The sequence below is a fragment of the Nicotiana sylvestris genome, chromosome 11, assembly GCF_000393655.2.
Source record: "Nicotiana sylvestris chromosome 11, ASM39365v2, whole genome shotgun sequence".
Classification (NCBI taxonomy): Eukaryota; Viridiplantae; Streptophyta; class Magnoliopsida; order Solanales; family Solanaceae; genus Nicotiana; species Nicotiana sylvestris.
The window spans coordinates 16,718,200-16,740,555 of NC_091067.1; the positions used below are offsets into that span (position 1 = coordinate 16,718,200).

The 22,356-nt window shown below is 34.9% G+C and overlaps 1 protein-coding gene across 17 annotated transcripts; it reads right to left on the reverse strand.

Moving 5' to 3' along the window:
* Window positions 1-6,532: 6,532 nt before the first annotated feature.
* Window positions 6,533-21,442, reverse strand: LOC104233561 (uncharacterized). Of its 17 annotated transcripts, none has more exons than XR_011403536.1 (15): window positions 21,195-21,438; window positions 18,958-19,266; window positions 18,659-18,748; window positions 18,328-18,417; window positions 13,749-16,530; window positions 12,311-13,049; window positions 11,893-12,004; window positions 9,671-9,768; window positions 8,772-8,992; window positions 8,623-8,667; window positions 8,513-8,542; window positions 8,208-8,288; window positions 7,964-8,120; window positions 7,723-7,806; window positions 6,533-7,054 (listed from the first exon to the last, which is right to left on the reverse strand). XR_011403536.1 is itself a non-coding variant. In XM_070162414.1 (15 exons), the coding sequence occupies exons 4-7, from the start codon at window positions 18,383-18,385 to the stop codon at window positions 12,592-12,594; spliced, it is 543 nt and encodes a 180-aa protein (XP_070018515.1). In that variant the 5' UTR covers window positions 18,386-18,417; window positions 18,659-18,748; window positions 18,958-19,266; window positions 21,195-21,436; the 3' UTR covers window positions 7,565-7,806; window positions 7,964-8,120; window positions 8,208-8,288; window positions 8,513-8,542; window positions 8,623-8,667; window positions 8,772-8,992; window positions 9,671-9,768; window positions 11,893-12,004; window positions 12,311-12,591. The 17 variants fall into 17 exon arrangements, 8 of the variants coding, with proteins under 8 accessions (XP_070018515.1, XP_070018514.1, XP_070018518.1 ...); XR_011403535.1 differs by lacking the exon at window positions 6,533-7,054 and adding an exon at window positions 7,156-7,410; XR_011403539.1 differs by lacking the exon at window positions 6,533-7,054 and adding an exon at window positions 10,013-10,103 and having other exon boundaries at window positions 7,565-7,806; window positions 12,333-13,049; window positions 21,195-21,440.
* Window positions 21,443-22,356: the final 914 nt, after the last annotated feature.

Below are 22,356 nucleotides of genomic sequence, written 5' to 3' on the forward strand. Positions count from 1 at the left end.
AGGGCCTAGGAGGATGGCCTCTACCATATGAATCCCTACCTCCTAACGAGGCACCACTGAATCTGCCTGAATGACGGGGCCTCTTATCCGACCCATGACCACCTCCCTACGACAGAACCATCTCCACTCTCCTGGCCACATTGGTCGCCTCCTAGAAAGTAATCTCACTCCCAGCCTCCCTAGCCATCTGAAGACGAATCGGTTGAATAAAACCGTCAATAAACCTCCTCACCCGATCTCTCTCGGTAGGAAGTATGACAAGATCATGACGAGACAAGTCGATGAATCTGGTCTCATACTAGGTAACAGTCATAGAACCCTACTGGAGACGCTCAAACTGCCTCCGATAGGCCTCTCTCTAAGTAATGGGGAGAAACTTCTCCAGAAATAGTTGTGCAAACTGCTCTCAAGTCAAAGCTGGCGATCCGGCTGGTCTAACCAAGCAATAATATCTCCACCAAGTCTTGGCGGATCCAGGCAAGCCAAATATAGCAAAATCGACCCCATTGGTCTCAACTATCCCCATGTTCCTGAGAACCTCATGGCAGCTGTCTAGATAATCCTGGAGATCCTTAGTAGATGCACCGCTGAAAGTAGTAGTGAAGATCTTGGTGAACCTATCCATCCTCTACAAAGCATCGGCAGGCATATCTGCTCCATCACCCGTCTGAACTACCATACCCGGCTGAACTGCTCCAATTGGCTGAACCGCTGGAGTCTGAATCTGGGGAGCTACCTGCTCTAGGGTGCGAGTAGCAGGAGTCTGGGCTCCTCCTCCAACCTGAGAGATGGCTGGTGCTACAGGAAGCAAGCATGCCCGGGTGACACTCTCCATAAGGCCCACTAGACGGACTAGAGCATCCTGAAGAACTGGGGTGGCAATAAACCCCTCTGGGACCTGAGCTGGGCCCGATGGAATTGCTAGGGCCGGAACCTTATCATCAAAGTCAACCTGAAGCTTCGCCACTGGGGCTGCTTCTCGGGGCTGAGCTCTACCCCTACCTCGGCCTCTAGCACGGCCTCGGCCTTGCCCTCTGCCCCTCGTGGGAGCTGTTGCTGGGGGCTCGGGCTGCTGAGCGATGGATGAGGAAGTGCGTGTTCTCGCCATATGTGAAAGAACAGAGTAGAAATTCAATTAGCATTGAGAACAAAACCGCACGACAAGAAAGAACAAATGTGAAGTTTTCCCTAACTCTGTAGCCTCTAAGGGATAAATACAGATGTCTCCGTACCGATCCCTCAGACTCTACTGATCTTGTCCGTAAATTGTGAGACCTATATAACCTAGAGCTCAAATACTAACTTATCACGACCCGGATTTCCCACCCTTGGGAGTCGTGATGGCGCCTACTCGTAGAAGCTAGGCAACCCACGAAATATAGAAAATTCAATCTCTTTCATTTTCAACTCTTTTTAATAAATTGAATTAACAGGTGATCAACATTTAAATAATAGCGAAAGATGAAATTAAGCGGAAGACTTAGACTAATATAATACCAAAATCAGTACGAAAATGCCAACATGCGTCTCTACCCAAAAACCGGTGCCACAATATCCACGGACTATCTATGAATACTACATACAAATGTCTGAACAAGGAAATACAGTCTATCTCGGAAACAAGTGGAAACAGAACATATAAATAGATAGAAGAGAACGCCGGGCCTACGGACGCTTGCATGACTACCTCGGGATCTCTGAGTGGACTGAAGGTTGGCTCCCCAAGTGCTACTGTCCAAATGTTGCTCCGGTATCTGCACATAATGTAGAGTGTAGCATAAGCACAATCGATCCCATGTGTTGGTAAGTGTCTGGCCTAACCGCGGCGAGGTAGTGACGAGGCTAGGACCAGACTTTAGATAAACCTGTGCAGTTATATAATATCCAGCAAAATAAAAATAAACAGGAATAAACAATGTAAATGGGAGGGGGTACATGCTACGGGGAACATATCAAATCCACCAGAAGCTAAAGAGTGATAAGAGAGAACAGTTCAAGTTCTACAACAAACAATAATAACATTGTTGTGGAGCGCAACCCGATCCCTTATCATTTAACACTGTTGCGGTGTGTAACCCGATCCATTTATATTACTATTACGGCATGCAATCCGATCCAATATAACACTATTGCGGCATGCAACCCGATCCAATATAACATTGTTGCGGCATGCAACCCGATCCAATATAACATTGTTGCGGCGTGCAACCCGATCCAATATATAATAATGTTGCGGCATGCAACCCGATCCAATATATAAAAATGTTGCAGCGTGCAACCCGTTCCAATATATTTATATACCTTAAACTCAACCATACCACGAGTCCCAGCAAGGGATCAACAATAAACTACACTATCCCGGTAAGTGAATTCAACAGTAAAAGTATATACGTCCCGGCAAGGGAGAATCAGCTATAACCAATCATAACTCAATCCCTACTCATCTCAGATAACACCTATACTCTATTATAATTACTTTCCACGAAAATAAACTAAATCCTTGCTCAATATCGAGAATCACCAATTAAAGCATTTGTAGTATCATTTAAGAACACAACAAATATCAATTTAAGACTCACGGTCATGCTCGATACCAACGTATAGATACTCGTCACCATGCCTACATGTCGTACTCAACAAGAAGCAAATAGCAAATATGATACAACTCCTAATCCCTCAAGCTAAGGTTAGACCGAACACTTACCTCGAACCTCCACAACCAACTCAAGCCTCAATCACCGCATTTCCTTTCGAATTCGGCTCCAAATCAATTGTATCTAAACATAATCGGCTTCATAACATCAATAAACGCTAAACAATCCAATTCCAATGCTTAATTATAGCTTTCTAATCATTCTTCCCAAAAGGTCAAAAATTGACCCCGAGCCCGCTTGGTCAAAACACGAGGTTCGGACCAAAACCTGATCACTCATTCACCTACGAGCCCGAATATATAATTTACTTTTAAATCCGATCCCAAAGCGAGGTCAAATTCCCAAATAATCAAAAAGCCCTAACTCTACCCAAATCCCTAATTTTCTACCCTTAATCACATGTTTTAGGCGTAGAAATCTAGTGGGTGTTAATAAAAATGGAAGAAAATAAGTTAAAGATTACTTACCCAAGAGGTTATGGTGAAGAAGTTCTTCAAAAATCGCCCAAGAGGTGTGGAGAATATGAAGTTTGTGAAAAATAATGAAAATCCTGTAATATGTTCTGTTTTTGGAACTTAAAATAACTGGGCGAAATTACTCATCGTGCTCGCGACAGGTCCATCACATTCGCGATGGGTTAGGCCTTTGCGTTCGCGGAAGACGGCTCGCGTTCGCGGAGAAATGACCCCTCGAGCCTTTTCGTTCGTATCCATGTGGTCGCGTTCGCGTAGGTTTAATGCCCCACCCCCTGCCCAGGCTCAATTAGCCTTCGCGTTCGCATTACCAGGTCCGCGTTTGCGAAGGGAAGACCCCGCAACGCCTCGCATTTGCAACTTGGGTTACGCGTTCGCGTAGAAGGAATTTCCTTCAGCATAATTAACACATCGCGTTCGCGAGGGTCCTCCCGCGAACGCGAAGAAGGAAATATCAGAATACCAACAGCTGAAAACCTGCAACTTTTTAAGAGTTTAAAACCTTCCGAAACTCACCCGAGCCCTCGGGGCTCCAAACAAAACATACGTACTAACTCGAAAATACCATATGAACTTATCCGTACGATCAAATCGCCAAATTAACATTATTAACATCGAATTAAACCTCAAAATCAATGAATTATTTCAAACTTCTTAAAACATCAAATTTTGCAATTTAGGTCCGAATCACGTCAAATGACATCCATTTCTTACCATACTTCACAGAGTTATCTTAAATCACATATAAGACCTGTACCGAGCGCCGGAACCAAAATACGGGCCCGATACCAACATGTTCTAATCAAAATTCATTTCAAATTCCTTTAAACAGTTTCAGAAAATAATTTTCTTTAAAAAATTCATTTCTCGGGCTTGGGATCTCGGAATTCAATTTCGGGCATACGCCCAAGTCCCATATTTTCCTATAGACCCTTCGGGACCGTCACACCACGGGTCCGGATCCGTTTATCCAAAATATTGACCGAAGTCAAATTAACTCATTTTATAGTCAAAACTTATCATTTTTCATAGATTTTCATATTTAGGCTTTCCGGCTACGTGCCCAGACTGCGCATGCAAATCGAGATGATGCTAAATGAGGTTTTCAAGGCCTCGGAACACAAAATATAATTTAAAAGCAAGTGATGACCCACATTATCCTCCACCAAAAATCATTTTAGGTGTATACTGTGATTATTTTGTAGGTAGTAAAATGTAAAAAAAATATGATTGGGCTAAATCAAATCACATTAAAGTTCAGACAAAGTGTAAGACTTTCCCTTTTTTAATTTTCTTTTATACATGAAGTTAGTTATACTCTTGTTTGACCCAAAAACATAAATTTTGGTTCAAATCATTAATTTTGGCAAAACATAAGTTAATCTTAGTTAAGAATAATATTCTCAGATTTTCTAAATCACAAAATGAATGGCGTTTATGAGGACACTATTGATTCTATATAATAAATGCCTTTTACTATCAAGAACAACACCTATGTATATGATATTCAATAAATGACAATATAATGGCACTCATGTAATTAAGAGGAATAATTTAATCAACAAGATGTGGGACAAAAGAACCTTCCACCTGATAATGATTGAATGATAGATCCTCAAATGATTGAGGATTCTTCGGATCTGACGAGAATCTTTGTGAAAAGTCAAGTCATGTATGAAGTGAAGAATGAATCTTTTTAAAGTAAAGTCTTGTATTGAGTGAAAATTGAATCCGAGCAGTCACTGGTCACTACACTTGAATCGTGGCATATATACAGTAGACTAGAGGAGGGATGAGCATGGGCCCAACACTGAATTACAAAAATAATTTCCTTAATTTTATTTCTCAAGTTATTTTGTAAAGATTATTTATATTAATTTAAATAATATATTTAAAGATAAAAATATATATATGGATCTTTGTTTAATAAAAATATTATTTTTTCGAGTTAATCGTTTGATTTTAAACTTATTTTGTTGGAATTAAACATCAACGAAAAAGATATAAAAAGGTTTCAAATATTTCATTAGATTGCTTCTTCTTTTGTTTTTTATGTTTGTTTTTCCCTCATATTCTAATTTAAAATTTACAATAATTTTTTTTAGCAAAATAATAAGTAGTCTTGTTGGTAACACAAAAATATTCATAGGCAACTCATATTGATAATTTCTTAGTGAGTTAAATGTAAGAGAAAAAGACTCTAATTTATTTAAACCTCATCAATTTGTGAATAGCTAAAGAATTTGTACTTTTTCCGTTGATAATTCATTTGCTAATAGTTTTAAATAAGATGAGATGTCCTCTTCTAGCATAAGAAAAATCACGTGTTACATTAAATTAACTGGACATGAAAATATAAAAATAAATATTTCTAAAAGAATACCAGCTCTACTTTTTCTTTTTAGAGACTTTTCTTATTAAGTACTTGAATTAAAGACAATTATTTGAGCTTAAAATGTTACTTGACCTTCAAAATAATCATGAAGATAGTAAAGTTATTATAGTTTGAATAGTAATATCGTGAGTTCTAATTTGACCCCATGTTATTTTCTAATCAGATTACTCTTTTCTTATAGAATATATATATATATTCCAAAAACGTAAATTTACTACTAATATTCTATTTTTATTTTCCTTTTTCACATGAATTATCGTCATTGGATTTTCTTTTTTTCCTTTTCCTAATACTGCAGTACTATGCTATTTTACAAATTTTAGTATATTCTCTATTATTATTACTCCATTATTTTGTGTTTCCAATTAAATGAAAGGTTGAAATATAACTGTGTTGCAATGTCGCCAAAAGGAAAAACTCAAGCCCAAATATAATAAGGTGGACCTTTATGAAAACCAACAACGAACCTTTGGGTGGAAATGACACCAGGTAGTCACTTTTAAGCATCCAAACTTAAATTTGGATGTCAGGACTTAGTGTCCTGAATTTATGGACCGCTAATTTTAAATTCAGGACATAAGATTCAAACTTTTGGACACAATTCTTAAACTTTAGGCGATGTCCTGAAGCTTAAACAAATTGACTAATCTTAAATAGATTGTAAACTGTAAATATATTTTAAACAACGGGCTTAAAAATGGCTATCGGTGCACTTCGCGCAACCTTTGGTAGCTGAAAAAAGATAAGAACTGTTTGATAAAGCTATCGATTTATTTTCAATTTAACTTTAAAAACTATTATTTTCTCAAAAACTCATTTTTCTGAAGTAAAGAAAAATTTTGAATGCAAAATAAAAGTTGTGCCTAGTGTAAATAAAAGACAACTTTTACTGAATAAGTAATTTTTTTTACCAAATACACAATTATTGCCCGTCAGTTTCTACTTAATGGATTTCATCTTGTTCACTTATTTTGGAATATATGAATGCTAAATTGGTAATGCAACAAACCTTGTAAAAGAAGCTCCCGCCCCCATCATTTTTCATTTGAAAGCTTAAATTCCAATTACAAGTGATGGCAAAAACTTAGTCTTTGGCTCATTGACAACTTCCAAAAAGCGATCTAGTATTATTAAGGTGATCTCACAAGCTCTAAAGCCATGAAAGGTGCATCATGGATTATAAGAATAATAATACTCGCTTGCTTTTTAACAGTTAACAAAAAACAAAAACAAAAACAAAAATACTTGCTTGCATTTGTGCATTTATCATTCTTCAGAAGGATTCAGAATGCAGTGTGAGTCCTTCAGCAATCAATAGTTTTTCCGTGAGCATTGGGAGTTAGCACAAAGTCTTGAGCTCCTCACAGAGAACTAAACAGCTAGGTATGAATCATAAAGGTAAAATCAGAAGGTCCTTCGTTGGAAGCCACAGGCTGAGTGATGAACATCTTAGAAATTTTCCCAGTCAACCTTGTATCATTTCTCAGTGGATTGTTGAACGATCTCATTGTACTTCCCAGAATAGTAAGCAGCTGTTGCAGCAACTGCTTGAGTAACTTTAGGAATAATGAGAATCCAGCTTAGAGCGAGCCAAGCTGATGCTGCGTAAAGTTGTCTTTATTTGCAACAAAATATTAGAGCTAAATGAACAAGATCGTAAAATGTGTTACAAAGTACATATTACATAAACAACAATTACTTTCTCTTTTATGCAGAGAGGTCAAGCCACAAGCAGAACATACAAATATGCATATTAAAATTTAGCAGCAGCCTTATTTCGCGGTCAATTTTCCATACTGCGATGATTGAATTCCACAGGTTTAACATATTGTACTGGTAGATTTGCAAGTCAGCCCATGGTGTTGGTGCAGAACGCCAAAGCAAGCATCTTAGAATCGGAAGGAAAAAGAATGAAAAAGGATTATACTCACCCATTTAGACATATGTTGTTCGGCAAACAATTATGATTGGGAAAGTATACTCAGGGTAACTGGATCCTGAGTGTCGTCGAGGCTTATGAGCCAATTATAATGTCAACTGTATCTCATAACTTTCAATACATTTGTATATTCTGAAAGTATACACAGATGACAATAAGAGAGGTTTGATAGTTTGAGGCATGATCGGAAGAGTAACTGAGGTCATTCAAGAATGCTAAATGTAAAAAAAAAAAAAAAAAAAAACATGCTCTCTTTAGCACCTTCTTTGGATAGCTTTCTTTCTCAAAGTTGACAAATCTTATGTCCTAGAATATACCAGCTTTTGTCATTTCTGAATGAGCTTTCTAGAAAAAAGAAAAAGAATTATAATTAAGCATCTTTACCATTAAGGAGGAACAGATCTCCTCTGCATAACTCAAACACGACAAATCAACATTCGCAGATTGTGTCCATCGATAATCAATTAATTTAATGTTGTGGATGCACTGTTTGTATCCTTACCTGGCGAGCTAATATTTTCTTAATTGTATCTGGATCTGCATGTGGTTGCACATCAACATTTGATATTATTGGTATTCTAGGAGTTCTGATCTCTGTTGCACCCAGAGCAGCTTCTAGTCTTGAGAAAGCTGGATTCATAAAACTCAGCTAGACGTACCTGGAACAATCAAAATCCAATGTTAAGATGCGAACAACATTGGCAATTGGCAGCCAAAACAACAGCGTTTGGAGAGAAAGGAAATACCGTCATTAGAGCTTTGAATCATTTTGCTTTTGCTTTTACCACTTTCACTCCTTTAAGACCTCCGGAGACTGCATAATTTTCCTGTAAAATATACAATGTCAACAACAAAACTGGAAAATGCTTAGCCAGGTTCAATATTGCAAAATGTATAATAAATATAATATTAGTCTGGTTATAGAGCATTTGAAAAAAATCACTGGGCATAAGAAATTTGCAATTTGAACTTTGTTGGCTTCATCAACTTCCTCATTAGCTGCATCACACAGTTTGTGGACCTTCTAGGAGTCTAGTCCAATTATACTAACCATTGCACTTTTTGCAGCATCAGCAGCATCCTGAAGGAAAAGGGAAAGAGTAGATATTTTAGAGTTCCATGCAAGATATTTTTTTTTATCATTGGATTGTTGAACATTACCTAGCTTCTCCTCTTAGCTTGACCAGCTTAAGCCCATCCTCGAAACTGGCAGAGGTAATAGATTAATGGGGACAATAATGAAATTTAAGCACTTGCATTTTAAAGATTGGTAAATACTGAATGATAAGAAAGTAACATCTAATACATACGCAACTCCTAATGTATGTGTTTCCATAAGGTTATGCAAGCCAAGAACTTGAAAGCTCCTGCAAACGCCAGAGCAGTGTATTCGCCGAAGCTTAGACCACATGTGACATCAACTGAATTAATTATTTGCTGATCACCAGCACTTTTGACATCGGCTGCAACAGAGCGAGCAGCTGCAGAAGCCTAGAACACGAATCGCAATCTTACGAATAGACTCATCAACCTGCAATCAAATCAAATAGTGAGCAATCTGATGGAAGAGGTAGAGCAATTTAATAGTATGTTTTTAATAACTGACAAAGCATATTTAACTACAAGAAATATGACTACAAAATTTTATAGTGCCAGTTGGTACCAAAATCACACACTATTTTCACAAAAGGTTGAAAGTTGTTACATATCAATTTTCCTTCTTGTTGGTCGTCTTTGTTGTACCAATTTCAGGATAAGGCACACGGTACATAAGATCTTTAAAATTCTATTTATTTGGATCACTGAATGACGAAAAGTTAGTTCAAGTCTATTCTTTCGACCGTGCAGATACGCAAACAGATATAGGCATCTAGCAGAACAAGTAATATCATATATGCCACAAGGGAAGATATTTTTACCTCCAACAAAATACATGTATTAGTGATAGCTTAATAACTCTATATATCTGCTGAGGTACAGGAAGCTAGCCTTGCTGATGAAACAGTAGAAAATTCTTCCTCGTTCCATGGGTTTGTTGTTCTATCGCCAAACTAGATATCATATCACATGCTAAAGAACGGTGACTAATTTTGCAACAAGAACTACACCAGCAGATTTCAGTCTGCATCACCCGTATCTATAAGTAATACAAATACATGTACAGGGTTGCCTCTGGATGAGGGCTCTACATTCATTAATTTATCAATACCTCTTATAAACCCAAGCTTCAATATCAAGAACTTGATACTTGAAAGATTTGGAAGCCAATAATATCCTTCAAACCATACGGAGCCCCATGAAGAGGACCTATAAAGAATAGAATCAAATAAATGTTTTCCTTTAAGCAAATTCAGAGAAAGCTAATTGTATATGAAGTTTTCTAATTAAGATAAAAAAAACCCGACATGATTCATTTCTTAGAATAAAGTGAAAAGTGCTGGAATAATGGAGGATGTTGAGAATAGGTAAAATGCTAATAGTAGCAAGGGTATACAAGAAAGGAAGAGGGAAAGGGGAAGAGAGGAAGGATGAATATCACCCAAATATTTGCCTTTTGAAAGCAGTTGATCGACTTCTTTTGCTTGTTGATATGCTAATTCTTCAGTAATTTTGATAATGGATTCAAGGACAGGACCATACCTCTGAAGCTCCGGAATTGCACATCATTTTGAGAATCAAATTATTCAATAACAAATAAAGCAGATTACATGAAGGAAATCATTCACTATACCTTTTTAATCTGTCCAAAAATATTTCTGTTAGCGCGCTAGTGTAATTAATTTTTCCTTTAAAAGTTGCCCAAGTTCGGCAATTTGATATAACATATCATGTACTCAATTAATAAAATTTAAAATGGCATACATTGGTACAACATAGTTACTTAGTTAATATCTCCTATAAGTTAAAAAGACTAATTTCATTAGTCTTATCTTTTAGGACAATATAAGTAAAACAACTGTACAGATTTTTACTGCTAGTGTAAAGGAATCACAATATTTCAAAAGAGAGCAATTAGAGCATGAAATACTAACAAAGAGGGCTCCGGCGAGACAACAGAGACCACTGTTGTAAATTAATGGGAATGGAGACAACTGATCAGCTGAGTAAAATTCTGTACCAGTAACTCTCTTGGTTTTGGATATTAGGAGTGGAAGTTACAGATTCCATGTATTTGTAGTACCTTTGCTTGCTCATTAATTTCAAACTTTGATGTATATCACTCAATGGTGCTTTGCTTTAGCATAAGCAATACCACATATCAGTTCCATATTGCTGGAAGCTTCTATGCTGCACTTCATTGTAGACTTTTTTACATGTCCCTATACAGATAAGTCACCTAAAGGCTAAAGGTATATATAGCTTTGTTGGGCAGGACTAAGCCATGTATATATAGATGACCACATATGCTCAAATGACACCAGTATCCAAGACTTTTAAGTTATTTTCCCAGAAATGCATAATGGAGTTTACTGAGATTGGTAATATCCAAATAAAGTAACTAAATAATAAGAGTATGAAGAATAGAAAATGTTATTAGCTCAAGCGTCTCGAAGATACCCTGACAGCATGTGCCTATAGGAGCAATTTGTAAACATGATGATAATCTTTAAGGATAAAACAGAAATCAGCTTCAAGGTCCATATTTCAAAAAGACTGCAGATTTGTGGATTGAATTTTTGTGGTTTTTTCATTTGATAGCCAATTAGCTTAACTTTTCAGTCCCATCACCACCTTTGAACAATTTACCAGCACATATAAGGCTGATCATTTCAAGGGTGATCCTATTGCAACTTTTCTTGTTCCTATTTTTTGTTCATATATTCTTAATAAATACTACGAAAGCAGGAAGCAAAGCCAATTAAAAAAAAGGGAATACAATAATAGAGAAAGCCTTACCATAAGTATTGATATTGACAGAAGATGAAATCAAAGAGAGAAATCGAGAGTTAATGGAGAAAATACAGAGGTCAAGAACAATTTTGATATTGATGGAGAATTGAAGGAGTGAATAATTAGCAGTTGTTATGCGTTGTTAGTTCACTGCCAGTGTAGTCTCCATATTCTAGTGTAGGTCAGCAAAATTCCACTGTAAGATTTTAGATCACAATAGACATATCCTGTTCTTCAAACAATTATGATTGGGAAAGTATACTTAGGCGTAACTGGACCCCGAGTGCCCTAGAGGCTTACGAACCAACTATAATCTTAACTTTATCTCGCAATTTTCAATACAATTATATATTCTGAAAGTATACATAGATGATACTAAGAGAGATTTGATAGTTTGAGGCATGATCCAAAGAGTAACTGAGGGCATTCAAGAACGCTAACTTCACTCATCTCTACTTTATGACCTTAGAATGAAGCAGTATATATGTTATGTGAGATATGATAGAGTATAATAAAAGGAAAGGTGAAAGAAAAAAAAACCTGCTCTTTTCAGCATCTGCTTTGGATTGCTCTCCTTTCTCAAACCTCTGACAAAATCTTCCAGACCGATGTCCTAGAATATACCACCTTTTGTCATTTGTGACTGAACTTTCTAGAAAAAGGAAAAAGAATTATAATAGAGCATGCGTAGGAGGAACAAACCTCCTCAGTACTGAAAATGCCTTCTAAAAGACAGAAAAATGATGTGATAGTTCACCATTCTTAGATGATATTCTAACCCCTTTGGTTGCTTAAGTAGCGCAGAGAAATACATTAGTAAGAATAAGAATACATATAATATGATAAACTTCCAGATTCATTGCTAAAGTCTTAAATAGTACACATAGTAAATGTAAGTTGACTAAACAGTGGCAAGTAGAATAACTGAAGGCAGATACATGGAAGGATATTAAATCACCTGTCTTTTTCTAGCCAAATACCTCTTAAAGGATCCATGAGTTGAAGTCGAATTCTGTTGGCTAGGATCTCCCATAATTGATGGCTTCTCATCATCAATTCCTTTTATCAGTAGCTGATAATTTGTGTACCTTCCATATGTATCCTTGACGTAGAACCAACTGAAATGCAACGATAATGTAAATTAAAATCCACAATCAATAAGTCAAGACACTGTAAATCCAACCGATCAAATTGAATGGACAATCAATATCCAATTCGAAAGTATCCAGCTCCAAAATTTCACAGGTTGTGTAACCGTTTCGTAGAAGAGCCAAGATTATGTGCAAAACTATCAATATAAGAAGCAAGAAGTTCACTGCACAACAAAGAATTATCAACATGATTTGCATCAACTTTTTGTGATTCTCCAGCCAAACATGTGGGGTACTCCATTTCACACTTAACTTTAGCATCAGAAAACTGCCCTGGTTCTTTGGCAACTTCCACTTCGTAAACAACAAAATGAAAATCAATGTATAGAAAATGTAGCAAAATGCATACAGGTAGATATAATCACTTGAAAGTATGTTCATGAGTCTAATACTTGCAATTTTGTAAATCGAAATAAAGTAGTCAGAAGAGTTTAACTGTAATTTAATCAAAATGTATAACGTAGTAGTTTTATACGTTCTGCCCGCTTTATTCCAGGTATATGACATGTCCTTATCTTGTAAAATTTTGGAATGCAAACGGAATTCCTAATTAATAAGCACAAAAAGAAAGTAGAAGTTAGTCACAGTAAAACTAAAATTGGTAAGTATTTTGATACATATACATATAGTCAGCGATGTTGCTTTTAAGAGACAGTAAACTCTCCTCCTTTGTTTGGAATTAGGTCTGGTTGGGTTATAGTATAAATGGAGTTCCTTTTGGTTCTTCACATAAGAATCAGCTGTAATAGTTAAGCGAGAATCAATCTTATAGAAAAAAAAATGTTAAAACAACCATCAAGTTTTTCAAGTATGTCACCAAGCAAGTATCTAAATGATATGAATACATCAGCTATAACACTTTTTTTTATTTTCCGTTAGTGAGCTTTAAATTTTTTTCACATGTAGTAGTTATGTTCTAAATTATTGGCATGAAAGAACCTAATAGTATTGATGCAAGAAAATGCATCTGGATTATCAAATAATATTGAAGCAAGAAAAAGAAAGTAAGATAGATGGACAAAATAAGACAGAGATGGAGCAGATTATACATGCCATAAAAACAGTAAAATCAAATAGATACAACATTGAGCTATTTATTGCGCATTAAAAAGAACGATAAAAGTTTAGCAAGGATTTGCAAGAACAGAAGTTAACATTTTGTTATTACATAGTAAAGGTGCAAAAAATATGTTTCAAGATGAATCGTTAAATGAATAATAAGCATACAGGTAATAGTAAAAATACCTCTGTAACAACATCAGAGTAATTTCTGGGGCGATGCCAAACCTCAAGCCAATTTGCCATGAATTATATGAGCTCATTACGAGAACAAAACTTGGGGCCATCCAATGGAACTATTTATGGAAAGCTTTTTGAATGATTTCATTATACACTATATTATAAGTTGAATGATCATCATCGCTTTCTGTTATGGCTGGTCGAATTAACAGTTTTACACAATTGAAACTTTTTGCTCTTGATAGCGCTACGTAGAGCTGACCGTGGGAAAAAACAGGTTCGCGTAAATAAACTCCCACGAAGTCCAATGTTTGACCTTGAGCTTTATTTATTATCATAGCAAAACATAATCTCACAGGAAATTGTGTTCTTTTGAAAGGAATAGGCAATTTTTTATCTGTTAATGATAATAATGGTATTCTGGGAATAAATACATGTGTATTCTTAAAGTCCCAAGTGGCAATTTTAGCACTTATAACATATTTTCGAAGATCACAACATATAAGTCGTGTACCATTGCATAAACCTTCACATGATTTAAATTTCGTAACAACACAACAATACAATTCTTTTTCAAGGTCAATTTATGGGGAGATAAACCAGCAGGATATAAAGTATGCAAAAAATCTTCATATTGACTTTGATCGTTTGCTTCAATAGTCTCATCAAATGCAACATATATTTTAGGATCACCAGGAAATTGAGCTATGAGCAAATCATTTATTTCATCAACAAAGTCATTTTTGGTTGTCAGAATTACACGCGAAGTTATAGAAGATGCATCGGAAAAACATGTATGTAGATATGGATAAGTAACTCTAAACAACAGATCTAATGATTGATTTTCAGAAATGAAAGGGATAAGAAAACAATTAGGGATTTCAATTTTGTTATGGCTATTTGTTTTTTCTTGTCCATTTCCAATTCTCATAAAAAATTCACAAAAGGTAGGATCCGTCTTTGCATGCATATTTTCTGATAATCGTAGTTTTTCTAGTTGATTCCAAATTTCAGAATATAATAAGCTTTCTTGAATAAAATCTTCTTTTTTCCTACTCCTAATAACCGGGAGAGTTTGTCTAAAATCATCACCGAAAATGACCACTTTTCCTCCAAATAGAGCATTTGTATCCATTAGATCCTTCAAGAGAATATCAAAAGTTTCTATCACTTTCTTTTTTGCCATAGATACTTCATCCCAGACAATCAATTTTGCATCATGTATTAAAGCTGCAAGTGCGCTTTGCTTACTAATGTTGCAAGAATATTGTTCATCGATATCAATAAAAAATTTAAAGCGGGAGTGAGCAGTTCGTCCTCCTGGGAGAATCGAAGCCGCAACACCTGAACTTGTTGTTGCTAAAGCGACAAAGCCTTTTGATCGTATAGCAACTAATAAAGTACGATATAGAAAAGTTTTTCCAGTTCCTTCAGGCCCGTCAACGAAAAATGCTCCCGATTTGTTAGAAAATATCCTATCAAGAATGATGTCATACGTTTTTCGTTGTTCAGTATTTAATTTTCTCTCTAGAAGTAAATCTTCTTCTCTAACAATGATATTTCTTTCAAACTAACAGTCATTGGTTTCTTTGATAGCAGTTGAAGGTTTAATTTTCTCAGGAATAAGATTATATTCATTAATATCACGTCCCATCAAATGCAAAACATCATTAATATGATTTAAAGTCATAAAACGAATATCTTTAGCATTCATGTTAGGTAGAATCTTAAAATCTTCGGACATTGAATCTTCAAATTGTTTCCAAAGTTTTGCTGGATTAGCGGGATTACAGTACACCAATAATGTTGTAAATAAACGCCTTAAACTATACGGCATTTGATAATTTGTAGATTCAGACATACATTCAACCAAGTTCTTATCACCGTGTAACAATCCTTTTTTTCTACAGCCTCTCTAAATGTATTATAACATTTTCCGTCAGCTTTACATAAGTCCTGATATGATTTTGGTCCTCTAACGTTCATCAACAATAATCTAAGATAATATCTTTCTCCTTCTGTTGGATGACATGTTATAACACGTCCAATTACATTACGTTGTTTTCGATGTGTCCACATTTTTTCCTTAAATGACCATATAAAGTACTCAGGAAATTCTTTATATAATAATAATAGTTGCATAGCATCTTTATTTGTTCTGTTCATAACAAAGAATTCAGTTAACATTGCTTTTTGAATCATTGGATTACTCAGTACTCTATCAATATTCTCAATACTTTTAAAAGAGACAAATTATTGTCCTTCTAAATGTAACTGAAGATGAAAAACGCTTGGAGTCATTTCACTTATTGGAAACGAAATAATCGCCACGCAGCTTCTAGAGGCGAAACTCATCTAGCAGATTGATATTCTTTTATTTCATCTATGTTTGTATCTGTATCACTACCATGTATATGAAATGTAATTTTATCGTGTCCTTTGCAAATATATTTGTAAATATATTTCACTACCTTGATATCAGAACAAACTTCAACGTTCATATAACAATTATACTTGCATAGCAAAAATGGATTATATGGAACTACCCAAGAATTATCGAGAAACTCACCTCTTACTTCTACAGCTTCTCTGGTTCTTCTCCTTCTATATATTGGATATGAATTCTTCCCTTTTGATGTTTGTTCAGCAAAATCTTTTGGATACTTGAATTTGCAGTTATTATTTTTCATGCAAATATTTGTAGGATTTACCTTTCCACAAGGACCATGCATCATATGTTTAATAACAAGTGAATATAGATCGCGATCTTTTTTAGAATCAGGCAATTCTGCACAGACAAATTTATCATAAGATTTAGGAGTCAGTAATTTGTGTTCATCAGCAAGTATAATAAGGAAATGGGCATGTGGAAGACCCCGTTTTTGAAATTCTATAGTATACATGAATCCAGCAACTCTTCCAAAGATTTGTCTTTTTAAAATATTTGTCTTTAATTCTTCTACCTTTGCTCTGAAAACTCTACTAACTAAATCAGCTATGTTTTGTACCTCATCAGCTAGTGATAAATGTTCTTTTATTTCTGGCCAAGAAGGATTACAAGTCATTGTTATAAAGAAATCAAGTTTTCCAAAATATTGTACCAATGCGATAGCATCCATGTATCGTCGGCGCATGTCCCTTGGTCACCCTATAAATGTAATAGGGAGGAACATTTTGTTTTCAATTTTAGAGGCTTCCCTTTCACCAAATCTTAAAATATCAAGGAGTCCTTGCAAGACTTTGATTCTAAATAAATTTGGATTAAATGAGAAGGAGTCTAATCTTTGTGTTTCAAGTTTTATATATACATCTACTATAAACTGTTGGAATATTCTTCCACAATGTATCACTTCATTTGTTTCATTATCTCTTATTTGAAATTTATAACAGTAATACTCTCGACATGACACTGTATCTCTTTTTCGTTTTTCTTTTTGTAATGATTCGTCTTCCATATCAAAAAATCCATTAACTGAACATATGTTTGATATACTGCGCAACTGTTCATGTTCACAGTAAGCTCTATGTTTCGTCACCTTATTTGTTTGAATAATTTTTTGTATTCCACAATGCCATCCATTTTCACTGAAGGGAAATAATAACGGATATTGCAACGGATCATAACATCCATAATAATAATGTACTAATCGAGTTCCATTACTGTGGGTATAAATTCGAATATATGGTGCATAAATGTCTGTAGAATTTTCTTCAAGCCATAATGCTGCAACCTCTGATGAGCTGGGTAAGTTATATGTCTGTTGATCTAACGGTGAGTGACATTTAAGAGCTATAGAGAAATCAGATAATTGGGGAACATTTAAGAGAGATTTTAGGAAAACAGTGTATGGATTTACTTTCAATATGTCCATCAACTTTTTCATTATTGATTCATTAATTCTTGTCGAACAAGCCATCCTATTAGCTAGTTCATTATCATGATCATAGAAGTACAACTGTAAATTCCTGGGTTTTTCATTGGAAGGAATTAAATCATCTATAAAATGATATGTTTGCCCCTGGACTCTAAATGTGTAGATACCGCAATTTCTTCTCGCTAGCTCTTTATCATACTTTACACCAAGTAAAGTAAATGCAAACATGTTGTTGTACATTCTAATATAAGTTCGAAAGTTTTCAGATTCTTCAGTCTTTCCAAAGTATAACTCTGATAATTCAGGTGGCATTTTATGATATGTCAACCTTATTGCACCACTGTTGCAGCAAAATCCTGGAGGTTCATATTCAAACCTCTTTGCATGACAGTATTGGCAGTGCGACATGTTTTTTAGAGCAACATAGTCACTTCGTTGCTCTTTAGCAGCCAGACACACCTTTTTGGCCCGGCTATGAACTGAATATGTAAGAAGTATCATTTAAAAAACGAAACACGAAGGCATACATATGGTGGACATTATTATAATATAAAGTTTATGCAAACCTTTGATTGGAACAGCGTTCAAGCAAACAAGAGGCAGTTTAGATGTACCCGACGTGGACCCTTATATACAAATAGTCACAGATTACAGTAATGTACAAACAATATGTTATTCTCAAAGAAAGTATAATCTAAAGGCAGGTTTACCTGTTTCACGAATGATAGGGGGATCCAATATAGACTTTTCTTTTTCTAGATTATCCATCACTGTAGTCGTGCAAGTTTGAAGACTGGCAGCTAGTAAATAGAATAGCCAAGACGTTTAAAAACATACAGTGAAGCCGCAGTAGATATAAAATAAAGTGTAAAACATCATGTGGTATTTTTGTATTTTAGTTTATAGGCACATATAAGATAAGTAAGATATCATACTCAATCTCCAAGCAAAATTAAGAAGCATCCTTGTCCTAATAATATATAGTGTATAGACATGAGTACAACAATATAACCTTTTTAACGAAGAGAAGGATATGGTTACCTGTTTCACAAATGATAGGGGTATCCAATATACCCTTTCCTTTTTCTAAATTATCACACAATGTAGTCTGGCAAGCTTAATGTTTGGTACCTGGTAACACAACAACGAATGCATTTAAAAATGTACAGTGAAGCTTCAACAAGTGCTAAATATAGTGCAATAGAGCACGTACTATTTGAGTATTTTAGCTTGTAGGCACATAAGATAAATAAGGTATTATACTAAGTTTCCAAGCAAAATACATAAGAACCATTGTATTAATAACATATGGTTTCTAAATATGAGTACAACAATCTAACCTTTTTCCGCAAGGGAAGGAGATTCTCGTATGGTAAGAGCAGTTTGTTTTAGAAATCATGTTTTGTCCCAAGATGATGTTGCCTGCTCTGGGACAGCAACAATCGGACTTTAAAGAAAGTTGTGCTTTGCAAAATTTTGTCTTCTCATACGTCGTGATAGCAACATCACTTCCCTTCTACGAGTAGATATTTGGCTCTGCGTATCATACCGTTTGAGCTGTATTGCAGCCTTCCTTTTTTTTTGCGTATGAGTACTTGTTTGGTTCTTTGGAATCCATCAGTTTATGGTAGTTCAATTTTCCTTTTCACCTATAAATATTTCTAGCAGAAGTTTTCATGAGATGTTTAAAAAATAAATAAATTATATTTTTAATATCACGAAACACAATATCTATTAAATATTCTATCTAGGAGACCAAAAAAATGGCATACTGATCACTGAGGGCTCATGTCTCAGAGACATGTCATACATCACTGCAAATAAATTGGCTTTATATTAATTTGTATATCCTTAAAAATCCTCATTAATGGTTTTGGTTATGAAATCATCCTAGTAAATCCAACAAAGCGTTCATTTCAACATCTTCTTATCTTATTATTATTATACCTAATACCAGGCTGAATCCTTGTCCAATATAGTTATCATAAGTATATGTGTACCTTGCAATTGCACAAACAGAGTAAAAATATTGTTCTTTAAAATTTTAAAGCTATTTGGAGCAAATAGACTGTCATCCTCTACATTATGAAGGGGCCTTCTTTATGCTTTATTTATTTTCAATAATGACTGTTCTGAAACTTATATAGCCAGAACAGCCCCCGATGTAAAACCTCTACTACTTGTCTTTCTTAACTTTTAGCTAGCACATTCTGCGTTAAAGAACTCACATAAGATAGATTCTGGATCAACACCTGAACACAAATTCCCAACGTTCTTGAAATATGATAATTTTTGCAGCAGCATCTCATATGAAAATTTGAAACAAGATCAAACCTTTAAAGCAAGAACTGAGTGAAACAAAACAAACTACTATTGAAAAGAGACAATGATAATCATCTATGAATGACAAAAAAGCATTTGCCATAATAAAGTTACAACGTTTATCAGCTTTAAAGAAACTTGTAAAAAGTGAAGATTATACTTTAGCCTTTGACAGACCCAGGTTGACATAGGAGAGACCAGATAATTGCTACAAAGTCTTCTTGCACTACATTTTCAATTGTTTTGATCAAATAAAGCCACGTTAACTCTTTAATGTTGAGGCTACTATGCACCACCCAAAAAAAAATTGATGCCAGAAATCCGTCAGAAGAAGAACATGAATAATACCAAGAGGCACTTTAAGCTAGCTAATATCGACTTTGAACAATTCGTTCAGCTCTTTCTCTTTAGCTATCGAATTATGATTAGTGTTGTGCCCTTTCATATTGAGCCCAGCAAACAGATCTACATCTATAATTTTTTCTTTAATTCAGGAAAGAATCCAACTTGAGACTTTGCGTTTATATAAGCAGGCATGGGTTAATCCTTTTGCTGCTAATTCTTCATTCAAGCAGTCAACTCTCTCTCTTCTAATTATGCTTTCATTTGCTATTTCTGTTTATCTTCTTAGTTGATTTAAAGCGTTGGGCATATATGTTGAAAAATTATGAGTGCATAAAATAAGTATATATGTAACCTATTGGAAAGCGAGAATAATGTTTCATCAAAATTTAATTTTTTCCTTTCTATGTTCTATATCAAGAATTCAAGATACTACCATACCTAAATAGCTATTTAGTAGTTTATACTGCTAAAACAACATCTTCTTCTACTCATTCTAAATATCCTCTTCTACGTAAGTGAAATAACAAGACTTTGAGAATATTTATCGGCTTTTACAGATTCAGCAGCTAATCGATGTGAACAAAAAAATAAACTTGATTGAAATTTCTCTCCTTTTTGAGAAAAAAATACAAGGCATGAATAGTTTAGTTCAATTTGTACTGTCTAATTGAAAGCAAAAGCAGTTGTTAGCATTTTATCGTAGGTTTCCCCAACTATTTCACACTCGAGAAATTAAACTCAAAACAATAGTAGAAATCTAAAAAAAATGCCTAATTCATTCAAGAATTGCCTCAAACACCTAAAAAGCAAAATCGACGGACAGATTAAATTCTCTGAGCAATAAAGCCCTAGCATGCCATAAAGATTAAATAGAGAAACATGGGCGAAGAAGAAGAGGAGGAAAACTCACAAGAAACAACGATCCAAACAGGAAAATTCACAAAAGTGCAAAGATAAGATCAGCAAAGCTTTTCTGATAATGGTGATACTGAATTTGCAATAAACTGGTTGTTAACCTTTTGATACAAATAACCTGCATCTGCCAAGTATCTCAAAGAGTTGTCTGCCTGATACCGATAAGAACAAGAAGAGTGAGAAGAGAGAAGCGAAAGAAGAGCCTGTACAGTGCGGTGATTGCCAGGTTTTGAAGTGAAACATTAAAAATTAGATGAAAAGACAAAATTATCCTTGAAGTGTGAAGCAGGCATGTCGTCCAGGTGTGTGTTAAGTCCCTCTTATTAGATAGGAGAATATTTTGGCTATAAAAACGTAGCCTTAAATTGAATTTATAAGTTAGTTCTAGTATTATTCACAATCTAGTAGAACACAACTGTTCATCAAAAAGTAATAAAAGTGTACTATACAATATTTAGGGCACACATTCATCATTATTCAGCACCAAACTAGGATTCGAACTTGTGAACGAAAATCATCTCGCGGTAAATTAGAACATGATACCGTAAGCTCCCAAACAATAATAGAAGTTAGGACTTTAATTGCATATCTATCGAAAATGAGCCAGCAACTTATAAGCAGTGACTTGTTTAGAAAAAAACCTAGCAAAATAGTAGCAAATCAAGTCTTTGTGGGACATTTGTCATTGCTTATGGACTCGGACGAAGATGAACGTTCTATTCTTAGTGTATTTATTTGCAATACAACAATAACAACAATAAAAAAAACTCGTAATTCCATAAAGCAGTCTGTGGGAATGGTAGAATATACATATATATCCCAACGTTTTCTGGGTTCAAGGATGAATCTGTTTGCAATATTTAAATTAATTGGACTAATATACTTTAAGTACCACAAGGTTAAATCGAAAAAAAATAATATTTTAAATTCAATTTATTCGTCTATGTTTATAAAAAAACAAACCAACCATGTGTCACAAGTATAGTTAGTACACATTGCTTCAGTTACGGTATCTGTGTTGTGGTTCTTGTTTCCTCCTTCCCTTCTCATTCTTTTCCATAATAATCATATTCATCAATCAACATCTTCTCTTTCCCATTTTTCTTCTCCTTTCATCTATATTATTTACTGCACAATCATGTGGCCATTAACATTAA